This window comes from Chaetomium tenue (assembly GCF_020726465.1).
Source record: "Chaetomium tenue strain MPI-SDFR-AT-0079 chromosome Unknown F5144scaffold_3, whole genome shotgun sequence".
In the NCBI taxonomy this organism is placed as follows: domain Eukaryota; kingdom Fungi; phylum Ascomycota; class Sordariomycetes; order Sordariales; family Chaetomiaceae; genus Chaetomium; species Chaetomium tenue.
In genome coordinates this window covers 3,185,047-3,212,440 of record NW_027117331.1, presented here as the reverse complement: position 1 = coordinate 3,212,440, position 27,394 = coordinate 3,185,047, and the positions used below count along the sequence as shown (strand labels likewise).

Below are 27,394 nucleotides of genomic sequence, written 5' to 3'. Positions count from 1 at the left end.
CAGGCCTCAACCCCTGACCGTACATTTGACCCCTCAGAGCCCCTCTCAACGGTGGGACTGTCTCCTTGAACATCTCCATTCATCATCTCATAATCCCAACACGCCACCACCTTACTCTTCACTTCCTCCCCTTAAGATGGCCGCCGTCAAGCTCCCCGAGCCCTTCGCGAGCATCCCGCGTGAAGTCCTCACCTTCGGCCCCTCCCCAATCCAACACCTCCCCCGCATCTCCCAAGCCCTCGGTGGCAAAGTCAACGTCTACGCCAAACGCGAGGACTGCAACTCCGGTCTCGCCTACGGGGGCAACAAGACGCGCAAACTCGAGTGAGGAGAGCCCACTCCCTCACCCTCACCCCCCACCACCACCACTAACCCCCTACCCCCCCAAAAATAGATACCTCCTCCCCGACGCCCTCGCCCAAGGCTGCGACACGCTCGTCAGCATCGGCGGCGTGCAGTCCAACCACACGCGGCAGGTCGCGGCCGCCGCCGCCAAGCTGGGGCTGCGCGTCGCGCTGGTGCAGGAGCACTGGGTCGACTGGACCGACGCCGGCTACGAGACGGTCGGCAACATCCAGCTGTCGCGCCTCATGGGCGCCGACGTCCGCCTCGACCCGGCCGGCTTCGGCATCGAGCACAAGCCCACCCTCGCCGGCTTGAAAGACGAGCTCGCCGCCGCGGGTCGCAAGCCCTACTACATCCCTGCGGGCGCGTCGGATCACCCGCTGGGCGGGCTGGGCTTCGCGCGCTGGGCGTTTGAGGTCGTGGCGCAGGAGAGTGAGCTGGGGGTGTTTTTTGATACGGTTATCGTGTGCGCGGTGACGGGGTCGACTATGGCGGGGATGGTGGCGGGGTTTAAGCTGGTGGAGAAGCTGGGCGGGCGCAAGAGGCGGGTGGTGGGGATCGACGCGTCAGCCAAGGTGCCGCAGACGTTTGAGCAGGTGCTGCGGATCGCGAAGAACACGGCCGCGAAGATTGGGCTGCAGGAGGGCGACGTCACCGAGGCGGATATTGTGCTGGATGATCGGTACCATGCGGGGACGTACGGCCTGCCGGATGCGCAGACTATCGAGGCGATCAAGTTTGGGGCGCGGACCGAGGCGTTTATTACGGATCCCGTGTATGAAGGGAAGAGTCTGGCCGGGATGATGGATATGATTCGGAAGGGGGAGATTGCCGAGGGGAGCAATGTGCTCTATGCGCATCTAGGAGGTCAGTTGGCACTGAATGCTTACTCGGCTCTTGAGTAGACGTGTCTGGTGGAGGTAGGCTAGTATTGGGAGATGATCTAGTTCAACACAGTCATAGGCAACACGGCCATAGGAAATACATATTCAAGTCGCACTTCTACAATCGCAATGATGGGGAGCTGAGCTCGCCGTCGACACTCATAATCCGCCGCGCACGAACATTCCCGATCAAGTAAATAAGAGGTCGAACATTCAAATACGTATCAAGCAGGCTCTGCTCTCTAGTTGTAGAGGAAAAGAACACCCCGCCTACTCTCGAACAGCAGCACTGAATACGTTCTCCAACCTATTCCTGAGTTCCAGTCCGAGCTGGAATCATAAACTTCTTGATCCTTTGTGCAGTTTTTCAACCCCCACAAGCCTCCCTAATAGCGCCGGCCACAACGGCGCTGCCTAAACTTTACACCGTATTACATTTGCTGCTCGTGGATTAGGTCTCTCCCCTATAATTCGGCGAATCGTGTGCAGATGTTGTCCGCATTCTCGACGACGATGCACCGGAACCCTTCATGCATAGGATGATGGAAGCTAAATATCCAGAAGCCCAAGGATAGATTCCACTTGTTCAGGATATGACGGCAGCCTTTGTGCGGCTCTAGTAGAGAGCTAAGAATAACTATGATGACGCAGCAATAAGGGGTAGGTAGTGCGGGGAAAGTCATCTGAAAGGATTCGAAAACTACCTACCTAATCTGTACCTTTTTGGACATACCATTAAACCCATCACAACTTGCTGAATCTGGTCAATGGGGTGAAACGGCAGGGAGCAACGGCGATATCTCCAAGATTTGATAAATGATGTCGATACTTATTCGGGACGCCGCCATGAAGTTCATGATGACACTGAGGTGGTCTAGGCAAGCGTTCATCAATCTGATGGTAGATGCCACAAAGAAGGATGTCGGATGGATCCGCTGCCTACGGTATGTTTCGATAGTTGAATTCCAGGCAAGGGGAGGAAACAAGCGAAAGAATTATCAGATAGCACGGCGACCACAGAAGCATGGTATGAGGGAATCGAGACTCAATTTCACCCCGGGCGATCGAATACTCTCCCGGAATGATCTAACGAGTGGCCAGTCCTCCCTCCTTCGCTGTCCACTATCGATGCGGACCTAGCATGTAAAAAACAAAAGCAAAAAGCCAACAACGCCCACGAGGCCGGCAAGGCGATAGCGCAGCAGCATTGTCGCCCACCCGACACCTCAGTCCCGACACGCCGTCCCAGCGATGGCGTAGAAGCACTTTCGCTGTCGAAGTATTGAGACCTCTTTTGTGAATTCCCGGAAACCAAAAGCCCTTCGGACATTGCGACAGCGTATCAAAAACACAGATGGGGTATCATCAAAGCCAAAAACAGGTGCAGAAAACCAAAGAAAATCAAAAAAGAAAAGAAAAAGAACCCGCCGTCCACCTCTTTTTGTTTCAAGCATGGTCAAATCCCAGATCAGCCAGGCCGGGAGAGCGATAGCGTAAGCAGCATTGTCGCTGCTCCCAGACTGACTCCAAAGCAGGGATTTCCCAGAGCCCCAGTTCCCAAGATGCTAGCGATGGCGCAGCGGCACTGTCGCTGTTGAGGATGTCCAGCCTCAATTGTTTGTCAATATTAATTAGTCGAGGAAGCTCATGACATGCCAATCCTCGGAAGAAAGGCCCCAGTCGACCCCGGGCCCGGGTACGACCCCTTATATTTTGTTCGTTTTTTCGTGTGTTCGGCAGTTATCGGTGAAATTATGATTGAATGAAGGTCAAGAAATGAAGTTATGAGGTAGTACGCCTCTGGAAAGCCCCCGGACGGTATTGGCGGTGGTGGTTGTCGTTAGTGCACCGCGAGCTTGCCCGCCCTCGCTTGATGTGTCTCGCGCCTCTTAAGCACGTTGGGAGGTCTTGGACACCTTGTTCCACCACATCCGGCTGAACCCACGCTGCTGGGTTTCTCTCCGAGCTGCACCGTCGAGATACTCGTCCGAATCGACGGCCGAGCTGGTGCTGCTGGTAATCTTCTTGCTGGGCTCGTTCCCAAAGATTTGCAGCAAAGCCGTCATGACGAAGCTACTAGCAATGCTCATGCAGAGGATTCCAATCATGGTGAAGTTGCTCTTGCGGTACTGGTGCGGGCCTTTAGCGGCGTCCTCAGGCCAGCCAGTATACAGGGCGTATGTTGTGGTGATGCTCCCGAGGTTTCCCAAGCCCGAGACAAGGGCTGACGCGGCTGCGACGCCAACCTCACGATGACGGCGCTGGAAGATCTCGTTGGTCCAAGTCATGCAGATAGGGACGGTCGGCCCGAGCCCGAAGCCAACCATCAGAAGGCCGCCGTATCTGGCCCAGGGATTGTGGAGGGCAAACGTGACGGTTAGGAGGCCGGCGATTTGAATGCACACGGCAGCGGAGAAGAATATGGCACGATGCCGATGGAATCTGTCGGAAATGGGGGTGACCAGGAGGATCGCGCAAAAATCCATCTATCATAGTCAGTATTCAACTTCGCAATATCAATACGTAGAGAACTTACCATCCAAATCGGGGCAAACAGCAAGCTGACCTGAACACCGGTAAAGGTCGGGTTAATGGCCGCGATGATGACGCTCCCGTACAGTTGAGTGCCAATGCCAACGCCGACGACCCCGAAGTACATCAGCACCAGGGGCCATAGCCGCCAGTCGATGAGCACATGCCACAGGTCCTTCATGTTCCACGCCCTGGCATGATAAACCCTCCTCAAATCGTGATAATGCACGACTGCATCTTCGCCCTTCAGCGCCTCGGGACTCTGCGGAAGAAATTTTGAGTACCAACTCCTCGCCCTCTGCTCCCCCGGCGCCAGCGGCCGGTCAGGTAGCCACCAAAGCAGCGAAATTCCCAGGACCACACCGCACAGTCCGTACACCAAGAACATCCATCTGAACCCGACTAGGCCACCCAGACCGTCCATCTGCTGGAACCCCGCCGACACCAAGCCGACCACGGCGGCCGAAACCTGCGACGCGGTGAAATACATGCCAATCCGCTTCCCGGTCCGCGACGGCGGGTAGAACAGCGTCAGATAGTATGCCATGCCGGGCCACATGCCCGCGGTAACCACACCCAGCAAGAAGCGCAACAGCTTCAGACTCCAGGCGTCGTTCACAGCCGTGAAGCACGTACCCGTGACGCCGACGGCGAACACGATGCGGGCCATCCAGACGCGCGGGGAGAGCCGGCTCATGACGAGGTTGGAGGGCAGGTCGAACAGGACGTACGACACGTAAAACAGAGCCAGGGCGGTGGAGGTGTCGCGCGGCGAGAGCGAGAGGACCGAGGCCAGGTCGTGGCCGGCGGCCGTGTTCATGGTCTGGGCGATGCCGATGTTGGAGCGGATGGCAGAGCTGAGGAAGTAGAGGACCCAGAAGGCGGGGATGATGCGGAGGTCGAGTTTCCTGGTTGGGGGTCAGCAACATTGGCAACCAGCTAACCACCTTTGCCTGCCCATGGGTGGGAAGGACAGACCGGTAGACTTTCTCAACCCGTTCGATGCTGTACTCCTGTATGGGCGCCCGACTGCTGCTGCCGCCGCCCTGGTTCCTGACTTGGTCACCATCCTGTGGAGGAGTGCTGTCCGAAGTGAGAACCCGGGCGATCTTGTCCCCGGCCAGGGCCTGGGCCTGCCCCGGGTCGTGAGCCATACTTTGACTGAAAAGCAATGGAGGTGCGTGCTGATAGTCTGTTCTGGCTACGATCCTGTCTCGAGGCTGCGGAGTCGTGTGTTGACGCGGATTGCAATGACGGAGATGTAAGTAAGGTTAAGATGGAAGGTGACTCCCTGGCAAGTTTATTTTTCAGCTCGCAATTGCAAAGTTTATAGCTCCAGGAAGAATTGTGGGCCGACGTCGGAGTCGCGTGGGGACGGCGCTGGCGCCGCGGACCCCGGTGTTGTTGAGCCGTCGTTGAGCGGTTGAGAAAACGAGGCTAACCAAACAAATGCCAGGCCGAACTTGAAAGAATATAAAGCTACGAGCCGAGTTCCCCTCAACAAATAGGTAATACTTGAGTACTACGCTACTACCTACCTAAGTTACGGAAATTGACAATCCCTTGCTTAACTGACTCGGATTTAGCCGCTTAAACCCCCACGCTTTGAAAAGCCTAGATGCGGAGATACCCAGAAAACTGACACAGCATTGCAGAACGTCGAGGGTGGTCTATTGGCAGATGTGCGCTCCCCTCTATATTGCGAATCCCATTGATGACTGGTACATACTGGCCACCTGACAGCGGCCTTCAGCTCTGAAAGATAATATATACCTGTCTTTATTCAAACTATTTTGTGCCCATAAGTCGTATGTTTTAGCCTCGGGAGCTCGTGTTAGTTCCTGGTGATTGTCGAATCTCATTATGAGCCGTTAGAATGGTCGATATTACCTCCCTATATTTTCCATCTAAATTTCAGAATTTTCTTCTTGCTCTGCTGCTTCTAAACTGGGATGGAATTCTAAAAGAAAAAAAGAAAAAGGCGAAAAAGAAAACAACCGTCTTGTCTGGGTTTTCCGTCCCGTCTTAGTATTTTTACTAACTACTGTATTATGATGATTATCTAGCTGTTCGCTCAGTGTTCTTTGCCCGGATGGCATGTAAATTGTTAAGATATAATTATTCACTATTGGATATATTCATTTTGAGAGTTTCTGTTTTGTTGTTGTGTACCGGGCCTGGTTGGATTGTTGGCAACTCGTCTGCTTGCGTGTGTTCTAGATCAGTTTGCAGTGTGCAGTGATGCAGTTGCCGTGAAAATGAATATTCAGCGTCACCAAATTGTTTCGGCTCTCGATGTTGGAAACTTAAAGAAGTGGGTTGAGCCAGGCATGTCATGCCGGGAGTTTTCAGGCCTTTCGTGGAATCTCCCCAGTCCAAGATAGAGGACAACCTGACCTAAATTCTACCAACAACGAGGGGCATTGTGAATTAAAGTGAAAGTGCGTTTGGGTGCGTGAACAGCTAGCTTCATGTACCACGAGTCACTTGCCACCAGTAACAGGGGCCATTGTGTGGACGGCTAGGAGGAAAATGAACAATTTTGTTGCTAGCTAACATGTATGAAGTTGTTTGTCCACCGGGGGTTGTGGCCCACCTGCCTCCTCCTCCAAGATAACCACACATAGCTGATCCTTGAGAAACAGGCGTGTGACATACAGTATCCAGACTAGCCTCCGACTATCTCCCCCTTACTAAAGGTCACAAGGCCACGCCGGTAATCCCCTATGACCATGGTCGATGCGGGTGCAGGGATGATTATGGCCACTTCGGTGCCCCGTAACGACAAATCAACAAACGGGACAACAACAGGTCAACAACGGGTCGACAACAAATCAGCGACAAAACGCACCACACAACCACACAAACTCGTCACTCGAAAACAACACAGCCTGTTTGGTTGTCTATATACAAATCATTGTATCTCGAAATACAACACGATTTGTTTGATCCTCTATATACCAATCATCAATTCTCGAGGATCTCTCTAGTCACTGCCCCTCTCTTTACGCGCACCACCCTGATTGCCACTCCCGAGCCACACATCGCCCTGTCGAACATCCAACCCCCAACGACAACGGCAGCCATGTGTCTCTTTGCCGTCCTGCGTTTCTCCTGCGGCCACACCACCCGCAATTTCGTTCGGTGCACGACCCCCCGAGCCTGCACACGCGGAGAGGAGGCCCTTTACTCCACCGAGTTCCGCTGCCTCGAGTGCTGGGAGCGACAGTGGTACGTTTACAGTTTTTAACTCCCCCCCTCGATGCCTCCATCACCACCATACTTACTCCCCACCAATCGCCACCACCCCGTCGGCCTGCACCCTCACCCCTCGTCCTACCCCCCCGCCCCGAGAGGAGAAACCACAAAAACCCCAAGGCACTAACACCCCACCCGCAGGAGGACGGCCCACAGCGCCGCGCTCTCCACCACGCAGTCCGTCTCTGCGGCTACCCTCTTGGAGGAGCGCACCGGCACCAAGCGGGCGATCAAGACGGCGGCGGCCCACGCGCGGGCGGAGTGTGCTCGGCGGTTCGGGCAGCAGCAGCACCCTGCAAGGCGGAAGCAGGTGTGGCGGCCCGGCCGGGTGGAGAAGGAGGAGGCACGGAAGACGCGTGCGGGGAGAATCGCGGAGGGTGGTGGTATCGAGCCGTGGGTGTGCTGGCGGGCCGACGGGGACCGTGTCTTGGTCGGCTGCGCGAAGGTGGACGAGGAGAAGGAGAAGGAGGGGGAGGATGAGGGTGAGGAGATGACGGTGGTCGCGTCGGGGGAGAGCCTGCCCCCCACCCCCAACCCCACCAGCTCCCCTGAGGCAGGTAGCTCGGAGGACGGGGGCTGGGATTCGGACACGACGGTGTGTGGGGACGGAGAGCGGCCGGGTTTCGGGGAGTATCCGGTGCAGGGCGTGGAGGAGGCGGGTTTGGACGAACCGCCCGGGGTACCCTTTGAAGAGATGATGGACGAAATCGTCTATGGTGCCCCGGGGGAGGTCGTGGAAGAAGTCCCGGGGCAAAACCCGGAGGGGGAGCGCCTCGAGGAGGGCGTCGGAGATGGCCCGTGGGAAAACCAACGCCACTTCGAGGACTGCTTCGGAGCGATTTTCCGCGCGCGCCTCTTCGATTGGGTTGCCAGAGAGAGGCTCTACGGACGGCTTTAAACTTTAGAGAGCCAGCCGGATATGATGAGGGCCAAGACGGCAGGGGGTCGATGGTAGACAAATAGGTAGCACAATCTTTTCTGTTACAGCTTCGCCACTGCACCTGCTGCTGCTGCTACAACCAGACCCGAATCTCGAATCACGAGCGGCCTCCTCTTTTCGCCGACTCATCTCATCCGCGCCTTCTCAAATGATCAACTACCACAAGCTTATGACGGCACGCTTCCTTACTTTCTTGTCTTTCTTCTCTCCCGTGTTACTGGGGAGCCGATCCTAGCCATGGAGTCTGTCCTTGATGATACTGCATAGGGGTCTTGAGCTCGTGGCCAAGATGGGAGCATTAGCAAGCATACTATTGAACAAAAGGCTCGTGGCCAGCCATATCATGACGTCTGACATCCAAGTTCATGGTCGAATGCACATAATCTTATAGGTTTTGCAGCTGCCCGACCAGCACAAATGCTTGTAGCCGTTGCAGGTCAAAACCATGACAAAAGGGGAAGGATCGGGAATTCTGAAGGCTCGTGCTCGTTGAATTACGTGATGGAATAAACCACTGACCCTAATGCAAATACCACGACGCTGGTACCCATTCCACGACTTTCTCGAGCTTGCCCGGAGAGCGAGTTACCGCTGGGATTTATGTTGGCGTGGGCGGCGGCGCGAGCTCAGCTGTTGCAGGCAGTGTCGGGTAGGTCATGGTGGTTCGAACCAACAGGCTTGAGTCATCTGGTATGCTTGAGATCCTCGGCATCCTCCTAGAAGTCCCAATGTATTAGCCCGGCTGATCGTCGACCATCCATGGTATTTGAAGAAATCCGAGTCGAGCTTGAGAATCTCCTGGCCCCGCGGATGGTTAGCTAAATTATCTAGGGAGTCTTTAGCGTTCTCTATTACAAACACGTCGCCCAGATCACACAGTGGCGCCACCAGACCACGCGCCGCATGCGTCTTGATGTTGATGAGAGCAGTGCTCAGAGCAAAGCTCACTAGTTCGATATTCCGGCACACCCCGCTAGCTTTGCCACGAGCAGGTCGCCAGAGATGCCAAGAATCTTTCCTCCAGGTTTGACAAGTATCTAGACTCGCGTAATGGGGAAACGACCTTCTTCCCATTGCCTTGAATCACCCGTCTCGGTCCAGTCGTGATCCTTGTCGATACCAAAATCCCCTGCGAGGTTCATATGATCGGCCTTATAGGTCCCTACAGCCCTGCAAAAGCTTGCAAGACTGGGAAGTTGGACGACCCAGGTAACGGCCGGCGTGGCCGTTCCAGTGATCAGTATGCCGGCGCACTAACTGCGCAAGAGCGGCCACTCTTCCCGCTCCCAGTCGTCCGGGCCGGGTCTACGACGGCGGTTAGCCGAGAAGAGCGCGTGGGAGGCAACTGTACCACCGATCGGTGCTGTCGCAGCATCTCCTCAACTCATGGTTTCTAGCATGGGAGCCAAGTCGGGAAATTTTGCAACCGGGTATGGGCGGGCGTTGCCAGAGATAAAGCCTGGATTGGCTTTGTCTTCTTCATTCAACGCAAGCTCCTCTCGGTGGATTGCCACAGCGCACATTTTGACGACCAAGAGAATCAAGGGGGGCCGTGGGCCAGGCCACCTGCCGACTTCAGTAAACCAAGCATCCTGGTTCTGGGGGTTGATAGAGTACCGCAACGCTTGGACTCAGGGGCGTTCGATGCGGAAGGGGTAATATATTCCGACGATAAGCGGTAAAGCCCGTAAACACAAAGATGATGAATGTGAAAGCCGGTGCAAAAAGATCGCCGGGTGGGTGATATTTCGGACTTTGGGAATCGGGGAGGGAGGCATTGGATCGGCATGTCGGAAGGCAGATTGGCGTGGATTTGGTTTGGGAGAAGAAACGACTTTCGTCACGCAATTGTAACTACCCAAGAACCCGACCGTACCCTGATTCGTGCAACGTCGATTCCCCCAAAAGAAGGTATAGACAATCGACGTATGATTGAGAGCTCAGTCAATCCGGCGCTCCTCGTCCGACCCAAGCAGCGAGTCGCCCTCCGTCTGCTTCCCGTTTGCGCCGCGGTAGAGCACATAATGCTGGGTCATGAATACGAGATCGTACATCATGGAGACGTTTCCCAAGGCGAACTTGACGGGGTTACCTGCAATGCCGGACCAGTCACGCTGGATATAGCTGTCTATGGACTGCTGGGATATGCTCAGGATGCCGCCAGAGAAATCAAGGAGGATCTGCAGAATACTCCAGCCCTTGGTCGACTTGTTGCGGTAGTTGACAATGACTTGGGGTGTGTATTTGATGAGCGTCACGATCAGTTTGACGTACGAAATGGCGTAGATGGCGTCAAGCCAGACCCACGACGACACGGCTTCGTGAGTACTATCCCGCTCGGGAGACCCGAGCACGATGAAGATGGCGGCCGTAGTGCCGACTACACAGCCAAAAAAGATACCAAGGATGAGCCGGCTGGGCCTGTTGCCCATACTGGGAGTGAACCCCCATGCCCCGGGGCACAAGTACTGGCTGGTGGTTATGAGCGACATGAAGAGGCCGTGCGCAGCAAACGTGATGTCGTTGAAATGCACGGTAGGGGTCAGCCCCTTGTAGCGGGCGGCATATTGGGCACGGATTAAGGGCGAATAATAGAATGCCATGTTGGAAACCAGGTAGGCAGCGAAACCTGTTGCATCAGTTAACAACATGCTGCAAAGACACACAAAAATAAAGGGCTGGCGGCATACCTAGGCAGTTGATCAAGGGGAAGTCAACCGTGGTCCCGGATGTGGACTTGCGTCTGAAGTTGAGGATTGACTGCGGATAGAAGCTCACCGACCACGCCACGAAGTATATCACGCCAAAAAAGGCGGACAGAAATTCGAGGAATCCCATGGTGGCTGAGGAACGCAGAGAGCGATCAGGAAAAAGACTACGCTGAATGAATGGCAAGGCGCTGGTGCGACGGCGCCGATGTTCGCGATGCGGTTGCGACAGTAATCTAATCTGCACGAGGACGTCGTTGTCGTTGATCTTGCGTGCTCGGGTGGGATTGGGGTTCGGACATGGGTTAAGGGCTAATCTGTATATGGCTAGCGCCAGGGACTGAACTAGGTGAGCAACATGCTGGAAGATGCGGGCATGGGTTAGGGTGATGGGATGGAATGGGACCCGCAATCCCCGAGTGCCGATTCGTAACGCCAACACGACCAAACCAAAAGTCTCAAAGTGCCCAAAACGCAACGGTCAATGTTGTCCCACACTCTTTCTGCCGTCGCACTGATTTTGCATACAAATAAAATGATGGGTATCATGGTATGTGCGTGCTTAACTAATTACGAACTACTTATTCTTTGATGACAGTTCCCGCGCCGAGGTTGGAGAGGACACTGACGCAATCCATCTTCATTCTCCGTTTCTTATCATTATCTGTTGAGACCAGAAAGCAACGGCGGGATTGCCTTCGACGTGACAACAACATCCCAACCCTGGTCTAGGCTCACTGCAGATGCCGAGCCCATTGCATCCGGTCATGCGCAATCCTGGTCCCGAGCCTGACCGGTCCGATTCTTGACAGGTCACCGTTCTGGGCTCGCCAGGGAGACGAATCACACGCCCTGTCAATGCCGGTACATGGCAAACATGTATGTCTCGCCTGGTTCTTGTCTCGATCCATCCCGATTCCAGAAGGCGATAAGAGCGCCGTGGCTGGGCCGATGCACTTCCTGATTCGAGCTACGTCAATGTCGAAAAGATTCGGTTGGGATTCACCCTTCACCGCTTCAAGCGCTCTGGACGGTGGCTGAAAGATAGAACACCCACGGCCTTGTGAATAAATAATAGACTATCCCACAAAGTAGAACAGTAGATTTGAGTCGACTGCCCTTTCGCCCGTCCCATAGGTAACCCTTGTTCCACTGTCGACACCACCCGTTCAACCATCCAAAATGCCCCGAAACCCCCCAACCTTCCTGACACTCCCCGTCGAGCTCCGACTCGAGATATACACGTACCTCCTCGTCCTCCCGCCACCACCACCCCGCGAAACCCTCCAAGCTACTTACCGCTGCTCCTACGCCGCCTCACGCTCGGGCTCCTCTCTCACAGCAACAAACTCCAAGCCGACCCTATATCCTCAAATCTTGCGAGTCAACACCCAAACCCACTACGAAGCCCTCCCCGTCCTATACGGTCAAAACACCTTCTCCGCCCACCCCGTCCGTCTCACCGCGCAGCCAACGCTCTACCACCCGTACTGCACCCCCTGCCGGCCAGTCGCGACCATCCTCGGGACAAATTTCGCCCCAACCGCCATCTCCGAGAAGAGGAAAACCGCCCTTTCCACCACCAACCCCAACACCCACCTCATCAAAAAATGGCATCTCCGCCTGCGCCTCGACCCCCCGCCCGCCACCAACCAACCATCCCAAAGCCATAACAACACCACCACCACCACCACCAACAACGAGAACGACACAACCCGCACCGTACCCGCAGGTCTCGGCGCCTCCTTCAGCCACGCCGACGTCCTAACCCTCGACCTCTGGCGCGGGCTGCCAGCGGCGCGCACGCCCAACACCCACACCACCACCACCACCACGCCCAACACCCACACCAACCCCGCTGAAGGCGCCACCACCAACGTCGACATCGGCGTGCACACGCTCCGGCCGTTCGAGCAGGTGCGCGGCGTGCGGCGGGTGCAGATCATCGGGGCGACAGCCGGGCTCGAGGAGTATGTTGCGTGGCTGCGGGGGCGGATGATGACGGTGACGGCGGCAATGGGTCCTTCTTTGGGACCGGGAGGCGGCGGGGTTGGGGGTGGAGGTGGAGGGGAGGAGGGTGGTGGGTTTGGTTGTTTAGGTGAGTGGGTAGGTAGGTAGGTATCTACCTACCTGCCTGGGGGTGGGGGTAATTGAGTAATGCAATAGAGGGTGGTAATGAAGTTGAGGTGAGGGGGGGAGGCGGGGGGGTGGTGGCGATGACACGATAGTGGGCAACCAAACTGAAACTAATAGAAGGTGATGCAAGAGAGCGAGAATGCGTGCATAGACGGAATCAGCATGTTGAACGCATCATCTATTGCCATCTACCTCTAGCCCGCCTATCTGTCTGGGTGTATCTGTGTACGGTGTCTATGGCACGCGCCCCTCATCTTTATCTAAGACCCCCTTTTCACTGACACAAGAAGACACAGCTCATGTGGGAAATAGATACACAAATACACGACAACAAGCCAACAAGAACGGCACTCATCACCTTTTTCATCAGCTAAATCGCTCAAAAAGCCAAAACATGAAAGAAGAACAGATTGACCCAAGAAAAGAGAGAAGGAAATCACAATCCTGGAAAATACCGGTAACGCCTGCTGCCGCGATGCATGCCATTCAAATGGTCTTGTCTTTGGAAACGGCCGTCTACCCGTTTACCGGGTCGATCGCTGATGCCAATGCAGGTTGCAGACAAGATCCATGCCACCCTTCCGCTTGTGAAATTAAAGATCGGATGACAGTGTTGCGTGTCGGTTGGCGGGCCGCGTTATTTGGCTAATGTGTGTAAATCGCCGACCCAGGCGGGCGGATATGGGTGCGGCTGCAGGTCCGCCCGCCCTTGCCGATCTGCATTGCCGAAGCCGCTGGCCCGGCCGAGATCAATGCCGCCTTCTCTGCCGCCACCGCAGCACGATATTAATACCCGCCTACGCAGTCTTTGTTCCCATCCAGCCAGGCAACGCTTTCCAGCCCTGCGAATTCGGCCCAAGCGGTGTTCGCCCGAAATGCTCGTCCAAGTCGAGGAGGATCTTGAGCGCGTTGCGGGAGCGGTAAAACGGGCTATCGACGGCCTTCTCCTTGAGAGTTGACACGGCTTCGGCAACGCCACTCACCCCCTTGGCCTCGGCCTTCCCGCCCGGGAATGGGAGGGTGGTTTGCAGCAGCTCGTACGCCGCGAGCGTGAAGCCAAACTGAGGCGACGAGCGGAAAATGCGCGCGGGGCCGCCCTTGAAGAAGGCCCTGAAACCCTCCTCCTTCCAGATCGTCCTGGCCGCGTGCCGAAGGCCTGTGTACGCCGTGTCGCCCTTGCGGGCTTCAACTTGGAGACGGGTCTTGATGACGTCGCACGGCGTAGTGAGATACGCGGCCGGCATGCCGGCGATGGCACCGGCCGTCAGGAGCTGCACAACGCCGAGCTTCTTGGTTTGTGTCTCGCCAAAGACATCCCGCTTCAGGTGCGAGTACGTCGGGAAGTAGATGGCCGAGAAAGGCACATCACGGAGCAAACACGCCGATGCGCCCTTGTATAGGCCGACTAGACCGAGGTTGCGCACGATCCAAATGGCCGACCGCTTCGGCGCGCCCTCAACGCTCTTGGCGACCTCGCCCTGCACCTGGAGACGAATCTTGACAATCTCTAACGGGTTGGTGAAAACCTGCAACGCAGTCAGCATCAATATCATGACATATCCGGATTCAGGGACGGCAACGTACGACTTGGCAACCACCGGCGGCGCCACCAGCAAACACCTCAGAGCCCCACCATATTTGGCCCTGCTTATCAGTGAACCAATTGCGGACAAGATCATTCACTGTCAGCTTGATGGCCTTCTCAGGGGCGACGCCGACGAGCTGGGGGAGGACACCTGAGTACAGGCCCCTGAATCCCTCGTTGCGAATCACCTTCCTAAAACAATCGATCGAGTTGTTGTAGAGCCGCTGGCCGGGATCCGCGCCACGCTGGTTTTGCATCCGTGTTTTAACGAGATCGATCGGGTACACCATGAAGGCGCCAAAGGCGCCGGCGATACTGCCGAGACCAAAGTTGTAGGCGGACTCAAGGGCCTGCCCGAAGAAGTTTTGCCCCGAGGACTTGGCGGCAGCAGGACGGCCATCCTCCTCTTCGTCGCGCCGTCTCCAAGTCGCATCGAGCACCTTGGTGAAGTCCCTGAGCCCCAGCCGACCAGATGGTTCGTCGAGACTGGCGAAATGGAAGAGAATGTCGGCCTCCATTGGGGTGAAGAGCGAGAATCGGGTAATCTTGGCAGCCTGGTTGAGGAACTCGGCCCTGGTGATGCGGCCATCCTTGCTCTTGGAGCAGGCGCGCCTGACGATGAGCTCCACCAAGTCCATCTCGTTGATCATGTTCAGGAAGGCCCGGACGTTGGCATACGAAACCTTGCTTCCCTGGGCAATGTTGCACAGCGTGTGGAGGTTCTCGAGCAGGTGGTCCGAGAGCTTATGCTTGGCCGTCTGCTGGATGATGGTAGCGAACTCCTCGGGCTCGATGAATCCGTCGCCATTGGCGTCGAAACGCTGGAAGGCTTGCCGCACACGCTCGCCCTGGAGACCGCGGAGCATTTGTGAGAACTGCTGGTAGTTCATGTTGTGCCTTTTTGCCTTGCCGCCAATGTACAACTTTGCCCACTCGCAGTCCCAGTCGAACGGAATGGTGTCGGGGCCCTTGTTCAGCTCGTACAGGTTACGGAAGTCTTCATATTTTACGGTGCCCAGGCGGTCGACGTCGAAGAGGCGGAACGCAATCTCATATTCGGCATCGGGCTTGCTGAGGATGTTTTCGAAGTATCCCCAGTCAGCAAGCGACAGCTTGCCCTTATTTGTCCGGTCGGCGACGTGAAACAAGATCGAGTACTGCTCCCGCTTGATCTTGTGCTGTGTACGGACTTATGTTAGCTCCGTGCGCCCTGCTTAACATGCGACCAACCGCGGGGCACTCACGTAGTCTTCATGAGGCGGGGCAATGGCGTCGATGAACTGCTCCGGGCCGAGGTAGAGCTCGCCCGTTGCGGGATCCTTCACAGCATGGCGGTTGAAACGGGCCTTGGTTTGCACCGAGTACTGCTCAGGCTCTGTTGAGCCGACGAGCGTCTCCTTGACAGTTGCGGCTTTCGACATAGTGTCCTAGTTTGTCTCTGCGCACACTCAGTTGTCTAGGAAATTTGCCTCGCTGTCTGTTGGCGGCGCTTGTCAGGAAAGGAGGACAGACTGCGAAGATCGGCGCTCCGTGGGATGGGATGGAGGGGCTTAGATGTCGCAAAGCGGCGTTAAAAAAGCAGTGAGGGAAAAAAAGACCAGAACTCCCACGCGGCGTGGTTTGCTTGGCGCGGACAGAAAAGAATGAATCCCGCTGCTACTTCACACGATGCCAACGGCTTCCCCTCTCAATGCGCACCGAGAAGGACAGGTCTGCCGAATTGGCGAGGCTGGAGCAGTCGGTCTCGTGAGAAAGTGGATCTGACACTGGGGTTGAAGAGAGAGGACACCCTGACTGATGACTATGCTGAGGCGCCGAAATCGTTGGAGGCTATTTTTTTTCAATCGCCCGTCCAATCCGGTCTCGCAGGCCCGAGGTTGCAGTGGGGGACCCGTCAGACATGTCTTGGCACGCGGCTGCAGCCAGGGACACATTAGCCGAGAAGAAATTGGCTCGGTAGCCCCCGCACCCCGAGATCCCGACCGATGCGCTCCGTGCTGCTCCGATGATGGGGAAATGGGCCAAAGTTACGTAATCAGGCAGAGCCCCGAATGGTGGGGGATTCAGGGTCCCCAACCCCCAAAAGCTTGTTTCCTGGCGATCAACGATAAGACGACCCATGAAGATGGGATGCGCACCAATTACAATGCCACCTCCTGAATGGTTACCTCATGGGTGAAGCATTTCGTCTACCATCTCTATTGCTAATAACTATGCTGCCAGAGCGTCAAACGATCGCCCCGACATGCCCAAGTATTCTCCATCTCGCGTGGAAAAAGGAAGATAACGAGATTCCGCCGCCAGAATGACCCGTAGCGAAATAATACTTATACATGTAGCCTTCTATAAAGCACACCACAAAGGACCGCCCTTACCCCCTGTTCCGCCAGAACGCCGTACTGTCACGTCGCTGATGCCCTCGTCATCATTCAGCCATGACTACCCCCCCATTACTATTCCGAGTGCAAATATTGCCGTCCCGACGCCCACCAGAAAGCCTCGCCTCCCGATCCTTCCCACAGACAATAACTCGGTTCCGTTGGCTCCAAATCCAGCAAATGTGGATGTCCAGGCAAGGGATCGTAAGAAAAAAGAAAAGGGAAAAAAAAGTCGTGGTCGCATTAATTCGTCATGAGCACCTTTGCCCGTTGTACCTTCGCCGTTTTTTGTTGTGACTTGCGTGAGTCGTGTACTGTGTAGATAGTAGAAACACCGGATCCTGGAATATCCAGTAACCAAAACGACCAGCTAGCTCCACCCCGACCACGTCTTAATCGGGGAATGGGCCTGGGCGAAGTGGACTGGAGGATACGACGCGCAAGAACAGTTGTCGGTGAGCCATAGCAACAGCGAGGTCAACATCGCCTGTATGACCGTCAGGTAAGGGCGAGTACAGGACGGAGAAAAAACCTGCTGCCGTGAAGATCCGCCAGTTGTAAAAGATTAGGAAATGCGCAGCGGCATGGGCGCTGAAGAGGAGAAAGAGCAGCTCCTCAAAGGGCAGTGAAACCGTGCTCCAGCAGAGATGTGCTGGGTATAAGACTGTACATCGAAGACAAGACGAGTAAAAGATTGCCGCAAGATGCCGCCTTATGGTAGGGTTCGGTTAAGCCTGAACGTGGATGGCGGTGTTGGAAACTTTGTACTGGCCAAGTCCAAGCATGCCGTTTCCAGCAACAGATGGTGTGCCTCGTTGAAGGGGTCCGGCATACAGTTGGGATAACGCGAGCCCGTTCGCAATCTTGCTTTCAACGAACGTCGATGATTGCTTGTATTTGGGCGTCGAGTACTTGTCATAGACGGCGCCGTGGTGCTTCCGCGGATCTTGACAGCACTCAAAAAGCATCTTGATGAGCGGCTTCAATTGGCAAAGGGTGTAGCCGGAGTAATGGACGTGGGCGAGCGTCTAGTATTGGTCAGCGTTACTAGTTCATCCCCAATCGACTGGTCATCTTACCCAATCTCCTTTGCCCAAGAACAGGCGAGAAATACAGTGAGCGCCAGCGGCAAGAAAGCTGGGAGGGCTGCTAACGAAGCGCTCGTCCATGATAGTAATTTCCAGAAAGTATTTGGCCAGAGTCCGGGTCTCCAAATCGTAGTCATCCGCTTTGCTGATCCGGCGAAGGAAGCTCATCGGACCGGGCCACCCAAGTTCGAAGTGCAACATGCTCAGCATAAAACGCTCAGCCTTGAGAATTTCATCAACGCTGTAGCCCGAATCCACCATGTAGACGATCTCCTGAACCGACGGGCAGTTGATCTCTTCATACTTGGCTGCTACAAAAAGAGCCGTGGCACCAACGAGCTGGAGCTTTCCCAGGGAGACAACCTTGACGGAGAGGAAGCGATCAATATAGTTGACGGTAAGAAAGAGGGTTTCCGGAAGAAGGCAGAATCGGTGGTGAACCTGAACGAGCCAGTCCATAAGCACCGAGCGCATTGACCACTGGATCTCGGTTTGATCGTCCATATAATGGGCATTTGGAAGCATTCGTGCCTACATGCCAACGTTAGCAAAGTTCAAGGTCTGGTGGCCTAAAGATACCAGGGCAGAATGGGGGGGGTAAACATACCTCGAGGTCACGCATGTACGTAAAAATTTCGTCACCGTACTCGGCAACCATACTCACGTCCCACGCTTCTTCCTCAATCTCCTCCTCGGTCTGATGGTCCACAACATACGCCTTCGCCATGTCAAATTCTTCTTCGTCGCCGGCCGTCGCATGTGGCGCCAGCAAAGTTGTGGTGCCGCTGGTAGTGTTATCGCCGTGCGACCGGTACGAGTGCGCTGTAGTATAACCCTGCTCATCATAGAGCTCTTGCTCTTCCTCGTCATCCCAATACTCCTCCAAGTCTGCCGCCAAAGGTAACTCGGGAAGTGCTTTCGATTGCGCAACCGCGTCTTGCTCGTCGCGGTACAGAGTCCTACAGTTCGCTTGCTCCATCGCGGCCAGCGCGCTGCGAACACCATTTCCGGCGCCTAGGGGCATTTGTTCGACAGCGTCTTCATAAGCCGCTTCGGTCACATTGTCGTCAATGTCGTCTTCCTCCTCAACATCAGACACATTGTCAGGCTGGGTGAGGAACTTGGCAGGTTGTCGGGTACTCTGGTGTTCGATCCGGAGCGACGGCTGGCTCTTGTACTGGCGCGGGTCCTTAGCGGGTTTCTTCACCAGATCAGCGATGTCGTCGATCAGAGATGCCACTTCAGGACGAATGTTCGCAATTTCGTCCCGTGAGTCTTTGAAAATGCTGACTGCCTTCTTCGAGGCGCCGGTCCGCAGCGGAGGTTGGGCCAACGAAGCACCAGCGTGCTGCTGAACGGGCAAACCAACGCGCGGCCCAGGGTTTGCCGCTTGAAGGGGGGCGCTCTGCTGGAACTTGGAACTGTGGCCGGTCCCTTTCGGCGCGACAGCTGTTCTAGCCCGGCCTTCTTTGACAGCGCCCTTCGTATTTTCCTTGTCCCCAAGTCGAGTGCCGCGGGCGTTGACCGCCTTAGTGACCGGCTTGGCGCGAGTCTTGCTGGGTTCCTTGTTGGCAGCCTTACCAATGGGGTCGCCAACACGGGCTCTAGCCGTGTTGCTCACGTCGCCAAAGGCCGTTCGCTTCGGTGGCGCATTGAGCGCGCCGGTCGACGCCATTGCCTTGAGGTTGCTGACCGACTTGCTGTGGTGATGGCCAGACTGTTTGGAGGGGACGGTGTTTTCGTTACCGGAAACGGCTACTGCAGCGCGTAATGGGCGCTGGGGCTGGGTGAGTAATCAGGTTAGTCCTTTTTGCTCCCAATTGTCGTATCAAAATCATCACTCAATGGATTAATAGATTGGTGAGGTTTTCGCAGGAAGGGCTTTCGCGTGTATTGGAGGACATGGGGGTCGGAGGTTTGGGACAAGAGCGCGATGAGGGGGTAATTGTGCAGCGGGGGTCCCATGGAAAGAAAAGTCTCACCTTCGCGTCCATCTTGTAGGAGTGGATTTGGCCTGAACGATGTTGCTAGACTCTGAATATGTCTCTCAGCTTTGCGTAAACCGTAGCGCGCAAAGCTTGTCAAGCTGCCGACTGGCGCCAGGCAGCTCAAGTCCACGACGGTGTGGGCAATGAGGCAATGCCAGAAGTTGATGGAGGAAAATCTATTTTCGCGATCCGGAATCGGAAACGCGGTCCAATGCTGTTGGGAATGTTTGGTGTTGTCCCGGGTCCGCAAGGCCTGCTGACCGCGTCGAGTCGACAAGGCGAGCTGCTAACGTAACGAAGACGGAAAGAAGCACTATTCGCAAAGTATTGACGCGGTCAAGACAGCGCGCCTAGCATCAACTAACGCTCGAGCGCATACATGGGGAAGTATGACCGATAGCCTTGCAATAGTGATGCCTTCTCTGCCTGGTTGTTGTTGCGCGCCGGAGAGGGAAGGAAAAGTGGCGGAATTGAAGAGCCAATCTTTTCGGGCGACGAATTTCTGACCTCTCTCAGTGCGTTGCGGTTTCTGTTTACGTCGTGACAGGGCTGGGTAAACAGTTCGTGAATCGCTTGCGGTAAATGTCTGTGCCAACCCTGGGGGCCGTTGCTTGGGCGTTGCGCCGGCGCATTCTTCTACCCAATTTGAGACGGTGTAACCCCGCTTATTTGTTTAAATTTGTGGGGCGGTTTCACCGTCGCGTCAACTGTAGACACTGTTCAGAGAACCAACAGGTCTTGCACACCACAATTGTGGCATTTTTTGGTATTCATCTGTTAGATCATTCTCACAGATACCTTGACAACCCAGAGAAGAGCCTGTTCTGCAATACCAGATGTTTTGCAGTTTCAAGATGCAAAAGCCGAGAAAGTTTCTCCTCGTTGCCAAGACGCGACTAACAGGGATCCAAGAACACCACTTTGTCGCGGTGTCACGTGGTGGATTTAACTGTACAGTACAACACTGGTTTGTTTGTTAGCGCGGATCCTCTGACAGGGGCCCTAGTTCAAAAGTTGAAAACCCCTAACTCAACAGCCGAATAACGGTTTAAAAAGGAAGTAAATGCAATATTCAGAAGCACTTGCATAGACTCTCTTTATCCAACCCTTTTTTTTCTGAAAAGATTCGTGGTTTTGCCGTTAAGTTGGAAATTTTAACATGGACCCCGGTCTTGAAGTCACGCGCTAGCGAACTTTCAGGGATTGGAGTGTACGACCCACCTTGGACCAAGTGCCTCTCAGGCTCAACTTCATCAGTTGCGGAGCCGATTGTGTGAGAACAATTATCCCCGCACCTTCGGCTTATTCCAGCGATTACTACAGTCCTCGCCTGGAAATCAGGGCTTGACGGCATACGCGTGGTGGGGACAGACCGTTTCTGGCGGCCCAGAAAAAAACCGACCAGTGAGATGGCGAGCGCAGCCTGAGATAGCGCGATGTTATGATGTTTTGATCGAACTACGCCTGCGGCGCGACGAGCGGCCGCATGTGTGAGCGGGGCTGTTTCGACAACAAAGCCTGGGTCTCTCAGGAGGGAGCATCGCCTCATACTCAACCTCCAGAACCCAGGAGACAAATTCCAACAGACTCGCATAGCTAGTTATGTGCTTACCTTAGGGTTTATGAGGTAAAACTTTGAACATCACCCCCCTGCTCAAGTAGGTATCTAAAGGCAGCCCGTGGAAAACTCCGGTATTTAGGGTGCGGGTTTGTCGGATGCAGCCTCCACAGATGCACCTCGGTGCCGTTCGAACAAGGCGGGGAACGTTAGCGGTGCTCGCCATTGCCTGGCGCAACACGAGCGACAGGGCAACTGGAGATTTCAAAATTCCGCGGCTTCGTTCCTCCAGCATAAATTAATTATAACAACCCAGTGAATTCGTATGTATATAGCTCGTGGTCAATGGGCTTGAGGCCAGCAGACAGCATTTTTACAAACCACAATCCCCTGTGACAAAGCCGGCAGATCAGGCGGGCGGTGGGTCGCAGATCAGCGACTCAAAACGGGCAAGGATACGAATAAAGCGGGCGTGGAAACCCAGCTCGTGCCCAGCACCACCTGAAGCGCCCATTGCGAGCGTCTCCCGCCAACGGCTTGGTAGGCAAGGTAGGGATCCTTCCAAGACGTCAAGGTGGGCAGCATGCAGTCTCAAAAGCATGCCCGCCACCGCCGATGCGCAAAAGACTGATCGCTCACCTGCAATCTGCAGCTCGGTGGAGACGCACCATTGAAGCGACTGCGGCCCACGAGTGGTGAACTTGAACAGTCCCCGCGGCAGCCATGTCGCTCTTGGGTTAAAGGAGGCGGGTTCCGTCGTTGATGGTCGACTTGCGGACTCGGGGAGCTGATTCGACGCCGTGTCGCATTTGAAACCCTGCCAGCGCATCGAGCCGCGTCCCCATCCTCTGTTCTTCGACCGGCCAGGTCAAAGCAGCTGGCTGCGCAGCTGCTAACCCGGCTCAAAACGGCGCCCAAAACAACCCTATTGTGTCCAGCTTACTGGTCGTTCCTCGTTAACTACCTACTATTCCCTCCGAGGTAATTAGCGACAGCCATTGGTGACCGCTACCGGGCAGCCGTTGTACCCCCGGAAGAACCCTCTCGGCCGCTTATCTTCAACTCCGAGCAGTCTGTCCTCCGTGCGCAGAAGCTCCTCCGCCCCAACAACGTCATTGCACCTAGATTTCCCCAGGCCATTCATCCTCTTAGTCCTTCTTCCAAGATGAACCCGTCTCCCCGCCTGCGCTGTTAGGTATGCACCCAGACACCCGGGCAGCAGCGCAATGGAAACCCTTGTCTATTAGCCCCGCATCCGATTTTGTCATTGGCTTAGATTTGGCTCCACCTTCCACAGAAGCCGGAGGCAGTTCTGTCGCATCGGCCTTGCGTTCTGGCGCAGAGTGTCGTGTGCCCAAAGCAATCGATCGAGTCGCATTGCTCTTCTCAGGCCATCCGAACACAATCAAGTTCTGGCCGCTGATAGCGCGACCCAAAACCACCGCTCCCTGGGCCTTTGTGCCACGGTCTTGGGCCTGGGGTCGAGCTGAGGGTATCTGCCCGTTCCTACCCTAGGTACTCCGGTGGAAGCCCGTCAACCCTAGATGCGGCTGCGCGCTGTTTCCTCCGAGTGGTTCTCTACGAAGTAAAAAAAACACATCCTTATGCTCTCGCACTTGGCTAGAAACCGCTGGCCATGGCGTTGTTTTCCCCTCCCTTAAGGACTGGTGACTTTAGCGCACAGCCTCAAGGGGATTGCCGGGGATATCTTTGCGCGTCTTATTAAACGCATGCTCGTACTGTTTGAGAGAGTTGCGTCGCAACCCGGCAGCCATGGAAAGCCTGCGGGTCTTCGATTGCTGCTGTGTCTTCCGTTTGCGCCAAATCCCAGAGGCTCGCGCAAAGAGGAATGCGACGAGATTGCGCTCAATACAATGTTTATCTAAGGGCTAAGAATCACTCACACGCCCACCACATCCTGGCAAACTAGCGGCCCCCAATGACAACTGTTGCTTGTTGCTGAGTCCTGCAGGCCTGTAGGATTACTTTAAGCCCATTTTGAGGCGGCCCGACATGGGTTGGCCAGGCAGGGCGATGGTGGTGCTGGCGATGCGGATAGATGCAAGCGCTGTGTTGACAGTGCGGAAAACTGGGACCCATCTCCACCCCAAGCGTCGGCGCAAGATCACAGAAGAGGTTACGACCAGGGGAAGCACGCCGAAGATGCAGCTTGACGCATATCAAGGAAGAGGGGAGAGGCTAAGTAAGTTAGATACAGGGTGCTATATCTGCCGAAAAGATGTCGCTGTGCTTAAATTCCGGTGTGAAAGCGACGGCCGTTGCACCGTGGCACAGTGTCGAGTTTCGGGATTGGGCGCAGGTCCAGTAGCGTGTATAGTGCGTGGTGTGCGATTACCGGCATCCGCCTTTTAATGCAGAATCTTGCTACTCCTCCATTCTCTTTCACGCACAACCTTCGAATTGCCCGACTCGAACCATCAAACCGCCCCGGATCCGCCTGGTAAGTCATTGCCATCTCGCATCCTCCGCTTTTTACCTGCTACTTCCGCCTATTCCCAACACCTTGCTCGACGTTCGTCGTCTACGGCCCAGTCGCTCACCGTTGCTTCAGCCCAGTTCTCCGGTCGGAATTGTGTGCGTGAACCTCGAGATCCCACCTATCTCCCAACCGACACCACCGCTTTCTAGGCTTCCCAGTGAGTGATCCAAGTTCTCTTGTCACATGCGATCGAGGTCACAGTGCCATATTTGCCCGTCCCTTTCATGCTTCCCCGATACAGTTGTTCCCGCCACAGAGCCGGTCCTGGCTCCATGCGCCGGGCCCAACCACTGTAGACAGCACCTCCACCCCTTCCCCTCCTCCGCCTGCTCGAGCATCTGAGCAATACATCTTTGCACAGATATAAATTTCGCCTTCTTACCTTCGATTGTTCAAGTCTAACGTCTACGGCCCACCCACAGGTCCCCGCTGCAATAGTAATTCTTACCTCGTCGTTCGAATCGCACGCACAAGACACACACGCACGCACACCCACGCATACACTCGACCTTTTGACCTCCCACGGCCCAACCCGGAAACGACCGGCCTCCCTTCGCCCCGAAGCCGACGCCGTTTGTCGTCTCCGGAACGTTTCCATTCCGGCTTTATTGGCCTGGAATGGAGTTGTTCGCCCGCGAATCGACTTCGCCCACGCAAATTCAGACCCCGACCCCGACCCCAACCGCACCGCCTCGACTCGACACCGCTTTCCAGCCCACCACCCGGCTATATCCCTCCCCTATAAACTATATGATGCATTTTGGTACCTCCCAGCAAGCTATGACCAGTATGGCTGGCATGTCCCCAAACGGGGCAGGAACCGCGCTAGCGGGATCGCACAGCGGAAGTGTATCCCCTCACACCGTCGCAGTGGCCAAGGCAGTTCAATTCCTTCTCGTAATGCAACAGCCACCATACCAAGCGCGCCTGCCTCTCCGCGTGTCTATCTACCCTCATGACACCACCGAGTCTATCATCTCAACTGTCATAAGCTTCTATGGCCTCTACCCAAGCCTTTCTAAGGGCCTCAACTTCGAAGACGAACAAGGAAACACCATCATCGTACGGTACGAGAATTTCAAAGGGGACATGGTAGTACGTGTGCGTATTATCGACCAGCCTCTTGGGCCCGAATTCCTCGCCGCTCTTGCTGGTGCGCAGAGCCGCCTCAACGCCGATACTTACCCGGTCCAGGGGTACAGCAACGTGCCCCGGCCCACGTCCCGGACATCACGCGTGCGTAGCCCGTCTCCGAATGGTGGGCGTGGTCGCCGCAGCAATTCGACAGGTGCAAACCCCATCGCTGGTAAAAAGGGGCGGTCACGCTCCTCCAAGAACCGCGCCCAAACGAACGGCGATGGACATAGCGATAGCTTCAGTGGCTACAGCAGTGGTGACGGCGCTGGCTCATCCAGCCGATCTAAAGAGCAGCTGGGGAACACCGACATCAGCGTCGAGAACATCGTCGAAGGCGGCCGTCGCAAGCGTACCAAGTTTGAGAGCTCGGTAAGCAGTTCGCTGCTTGTTGACGTTCCATAGCTTCTCATTACTGACCGCCTTCCCTCACAGGAATTGCCTCTCTTTGCCCCTCCCCAAATGCCCGCCGCGACATCAAATCCTTCCGTCTCGCCAGCCCGTCGGGCAGACTCTTATCGAGCGCCGCTGCCATTCATTCAGCCTGGCCAGAATCCCTTCAGCAACCCTCTCCCGCTTCAATCCTCGCGGGCATACGCCGACGGATTTTCACACTCCGGCATGTACGCCACCCCCAGCAGCGACAACCGTCGAAGCCGCGGAAGCTTTGGGTTTCAGTCCGGACAGGGAGATGGTTCAGTGATGCCGACGCCCGAACCGACTGTGCGCAGCGCCGTCTCCGAAGAAGACAAGGACGTTGCCATGCAGCTAATGCGCATGTCTACGCATGGCCGGGCTTCCGGGTCGACCCAGGATGATACATTCAGCGGAAGAGCTGATGCGGCATCCTCCACGGGCGCGACTAGTGATGCCGATAGTTGTGGCGAGGATGACATGCCCGCCGCACGGAAACGACATCTAGACACCCCCAGTGACCACAAGGACGTCTTTAGTGTCACCGGAGGCCGTTTTGCCGGCCCTAGGGACAATACCGATAAGAGTGGCGAGGACGCCTACAGCTCGGATGGCGCTGATAACGGGTCAATGGCTGCGCCCACGGGGAAAGGTGGTAAGCTTAGGGCCAACACGCTGGTCGGTTCCAAACCTCGTCCGCAATTGTCACACAAAACCAAGATCTCCAAGCCCGGCAAACCGAAGGCGAAGAAGCCCTCAAGCATCGCCGGCCCGATGACACCGGCTTCGCTCCCCGCGTCTCGAAAACAGTCGATTGTCTCTAACCCAGCCTTTACTTTGGCCCTGGGCGAGGAGGAGCAACCGGACCTCTCAACAAAACCCCGGTGCCAGCGTTGTCGCAAGAGTAAAAAGGGGTGCGACAGACAACGCCCTTGCGGCAGGTGCCGGGATGCCGGCATTCCCGCGGAGCTCTGCATTAGTGAAGACGAGGGAAACGGGCGTAAGGGCCGGTACGGTCGACACATGGGCGTTCCTGTCAAGAATGACATGCCGCCCCCAGCTACGAACTTGTTATCCGCCGCGCCAATCGCTCCCGATGCTCTCGCACTCGCCATGTCGGCGCCGAGTCTGCTCGACAAGAATAAAAAGCGGAAACGGTAGAACGGGCGCCGCTAAAAACACACCACCCTTTGCCCAATCTGAGCAAGATGAGGCTTGGAACGGCGGCCATCGTCACCAGACCTTAGGAGAACTCGAGTACGACATACCAGACAACATCTAAGGATTGGCATTCACTCCTTTCTGCCAGAAATCATGCAGCATTTGAAACGGAGTGATTTTCTGTTTTGTCCGCATTTGTTTCGATTCATGCCCCTATTTCAAATTTCATGGTTTGTGTGTTTTTCAGCGTCAGTTGCTCGCTAAGGCGGTCAGAAGCAACGGAATTCCCAACGCTGCCTCAGCGCCAGGCACCGACCCAGACATGCCCGCTATACACGACTGGCAGGCATGCCAGCATCGGTGGAATCTACCAAATCCTTCTGTCGTTTGCATTAGCATCACCTGGTCACCCACTCGCCTGGAATGAAATGGGCAATCGCAGGAAAGGAGATGGAGAGATGGTTTCCAAGTTACATCCCGGAGTGTGCTGTATTGAATTCAGGGCTAGCAGAGACAGCAATGGTCGTTTTATGGGGCGGCAGGCAAACAGGCATCTAGGGGGTTTGGGGCGATAAGGCAATGCAGGCACAGCGTTGACAGGGTTAACTGCGGGATTGCTTTTGCGACACTGGATCTTTCTTCCTTTGCATTCCTGCAGTCTGTTGATATATGTAAAATTGGGTGACGGGGGTGTCACTGGTTGCTCCTATGGCTTTGCGCAGGCTTGTCTTTGCTCTCTGTCCAGGGGCGGACGGCGTCCGTCTGGAGTAAAGGTGAAGGAAGAG

General features: G+C 55.6%; 9 protein-coding genes across 9 annotated transcripts; 5 read left to right on the top strand and 4 right to left on the bottom strand.

The window, feature by feature from the left end:
- Nucleotides 1–136: 136 nt before the first annotated feature.
- Nucleotides 137–1,250, top strand: F5144DRAFT_601509 (tryptophan synthase beta subunit-like PLP-dependent enzyme; the record flags this gene model as incomplete). Its single annotated transcript, XM_066791152.1, has 2 exons — nt 137–324; nt 395–1,250. 2 exons carry the CDS (start codon nt 137–139, stop codon nt 1,248–1,250), a joined length of 1,044 nt encoding a protein of 347 aa, XP_066645079.1.
- A 1,650-nt stretch (nt 1,251–2,900) lies between these two features.
- On the bottom strand, nt 2,901–5,210 carry F5144DRAFT_195182 (major facilitator superfamily domain-containing protein). The gene is made up of 3 exons (XM_066782859.1): nt 4,740–5,210; nt 3,766–4,669; nt 2,901–3,715 (listed from the first exon to the last, which is right to left on the bottom strand). Exons 1-3 carry the CDS (start codon nt 4,913–4,915, stop codon nt 3,119–3,121), a joined length of 1,677 nt encoding a protein of 558 aa, XP_066645078.1. The 5' UTR covers nt 4,916–5,210; the 3' UTR covers nt 2,901–3,118.
- Nucleotides 5,211–6,622: 1,412 nt separating this feature from the next.
- Nucleotides 6,623–8,219, top strand: F5144DRAFT_619959 (uncharacterized protein). The gene is made up of 2 exons (XM_066791991.1): nt 6,623–6,992; nt 7,164–8,219. Exons 1-2 carry the CDS (start codon nt 6,847–6,849, stop codon nt 7,915–7,917), a joined length of 900 nt encoding a protein of 299 aa, XP_066645077.1. The 5' UTR covers nt 6,623–6,846; the 3' UTR covers nt 7,918–8,219.
- F5144DRAFT_195157 (uncharacterized protein) lies at nt 8,013–8,541 on the top strand. Its single transcript, XM_066782857.1, has 2 exons — nt 8,013–8,193; nt 8,322–8,541. The coding sequence occupies exons 1-2, from the start codon at nt 8,108–8,110 to the stop codon at nt 8,467–8,469; spliced, it is 234 nt and encodes a 77-aa protein (XP_066645076.1). The 5' UTR covers nt 8,013–8,107; the 3' UTR covers nt 8,470–8,541.
- Nucleotides 8,542–9,654: 1,113 nt separating this feature from the next.
- Nucleotides 9,655–11,052, bottom strand: F5144DRAFT_195164 (uncharacterized protein). The gene is made up of 2 exons (XM_066782858.1): nt 10,650–11,052; nt 9,655–10,588 (listed from the first exon to the last, which is right to left on the bottom strand). Exons 1-2 carry the CDS (start codon nt 10,795–10,797, stop codon nt 9,900–9,902), a joined length of 837 nt encoding a protein of 278 aa, XP_066645075.1. The 5' UTR covers nt 10,798–11,052; the 3' UTR covers nt 9,655–9,899.
- Nucleotides 11,053–11,624: 572 nt separating this feature from the next.
- Nucleotides 11,625–13,346, top strand: F5144DRAFT_619957 (uncharacterized protein; the record flags this gene model as incomplete). Its single annotated transcript, XM_066791990.1, has 2 exons — nt 11,625–12,545; nt 13,236–13,346. Exons 1-2 carry the CDS (start codon nt 11,850–11,852, stop codon nt 13,344–13,346), a joined length of 807 nt encoding a protein of 268 aa, XP_066645074.1. The 5' UTR covers nt 11,625–11,849.
- Nucleotides 13,193–15,997, bottom strand: F5144DRAFT_195088 (mitochondrial carrier domain-containing protein). The gene is made up of 3 exons (XM_066782856.1): nt 15,633–15,997; nt 14,388–15,566; nt 13,193–14,329 (listed from the first exon to the last, which is right to left on the bottom strand). Exons 1-3 carry the CDS (start codon nt 15,807–15,809, stop codon nt 13,601–13,603), a joined length of 2,085 nt encoding a protein of 694 aa, XP_066645073.1. The 5' UTR covers nt 15,810–15,997; the 3' UTR covers nt 13,193–13,600.
- A 1,497-nt stretch (nt 15,998–17,494) lies between these two features.
- F5144DRAFT_601503 (cyclin-like protein) lies at nt 17,495–19,848 on the bottom strand (the record flags this gene model as incomplete). Its single annotated transcript, XM_066791151.1, has 4 exons — nt 17,495–17,794; nt 17,846–18,385; nt 18,462–19,637; nt 19,837–19,848. The coding sequence occupies 4 exons, from the start codon at nt 19,846–19,848 to the stop codon at nt 17,495–17,497; spliced, it is 2,028 nt and encodes a 675-aa protein (XP_066645072.1).
- A 4,436-nt stretch (nt 19,849–24,284) lies between these two features.
- Nucleotides 24,285–26,723, top strand: F5144DRAFT_195036 (uncharacterized protein). The gene is made up of 2 exons (XM_066782855.1): nt 24,285–25,406; nt 25,470–26,723. Exons 1-2 carry the CDS (start codon nt 24,519–24,521, stop codon nt 26,607–26,609), a joined length of 2,028 nt encoding a protein of 675 aa, XP_066645071.1. The 5' UTR covers nt 24,285–24,518; the 3' UTR covers nt 26,610–26,723.
- Nucleotides 26,724–27,394: the final 671 nt, after the last annotated feature.

What these genes read in the sequence shown, in the direction of transcription:
- F5144DRAFT_195182 (XM_066782859.1), bottom strand. Translation starts at nt 4,915, where the DNA reads ATGGCTCACGACCCGGGGCAGGCCCAGGCCCTGGCCGGGGACAAGATC. An exon ending in CGGGTTGAGAAAGTCTACCG is followed by an intron (nt 4,670 to 4,739) that starts GTCTGTCCTTCC and finishes ACCCCCAACCAG; the next exon opens with GAAACTCGACCTCCGCATCA. An exon ending in TGTTTGCCCCGATTTGGATG is followed by an intron (nt 3,716 to 3,765) that starts GTAAGTTCTCTA and finishes TGACTATGATAG; the next exon opens with ATGGATTTTTGCGCGATCCT.
- F5144DRAFT_619959 (XM_066791991.1), top strand. Translation starts at nt 6,847, where the DNA reads ATGTGTCTCTTTGCCGTCCTGCGTTTCTCCTGCGGCCACACCACCCGC. An exon ending in GAGTGCTGGGAGCGACAGTG is followed by an intron (nt 6,993 to 7,163) that starts GTACGTTTACAG and finishes CACCCGCAGGAG; the next exon opens with GACGGCCCACAGCGCCGCGC.
- F5144DRAFT_195157 (XM_066782857.1), top strand. Translation starts at nt 8,108, where the DNA reads ATGATCAACTACCACAAGCTTATGACGGCACGCTTCCTTACTTTCTTG. An exon ending in TTACTGGGGAGCCGATCCTA is followed by an intron (nt 8,194 to 8,321) that starts GCCATGGAGTCT and finishes CTGACATCCAAG; the next exon opens with TTCATGGTCGAATGCACATA.
- F5144DRAFT_195164 (XM_066782858.1), bottom strand. Translation starts at nt 10,797, where the DNA reads ATGGGATTCCTCGAATTTCTGTCCGCCTTTTTTGGCGTGATATACTTC. An exon ending in CCCCTTGATCAACTGCCTAG is followed by an intron (nt 10,589 to 10,649) that starts GTATGCCGCCAG and finishes CTGATGCAACAG; the next exon opens with GTTTCGCTGCCTACCTGGTT.
- F5144DRAFT_195088 (XM_066782856.1), bottom strand. Translation starts at nt 15,809, where the DNA reads ATGTCGAAAGCCGCAACTGTCAAGGAGACGCTCGTCGGCTCAACAGAG. An exon ending in CCCCGCCTCATGAAGACTAC is followed by an intron (nt 15,567 to 15,632) that starts GTGAGTGCCCCG and finishes GTCCGTACACAG; the next exon opens with CACAAGATCAAGCGGGAGCA. An exon ending in CCGCCGGTGGTTGCCAAGTC is followed by an intron (nt 14,330 to 14,387) that starts GTACGTTGCCGT and finishes ACTGCGTTGCAG; the next exon opens with GTTTTCACCAACCCGTTAGA.
- F5144DRAFT_195036 (XM_066782855.1), top strand. Translation starts at nt 24,519, where the DNA reads ATGGAGTTGTTCGCCCGCGAATCGACTTCGCCCACGCAAATTCAGACC. An exon ending in GTACCAAGTTTGAGAGCTCG is followed by an intron (nt 25,407 to 25,469) that starts GTAAGCAGTTCG and finishes CTTCCCTCACAG; the next exon opens with GAATTGCCTCTCTTTGCCCC.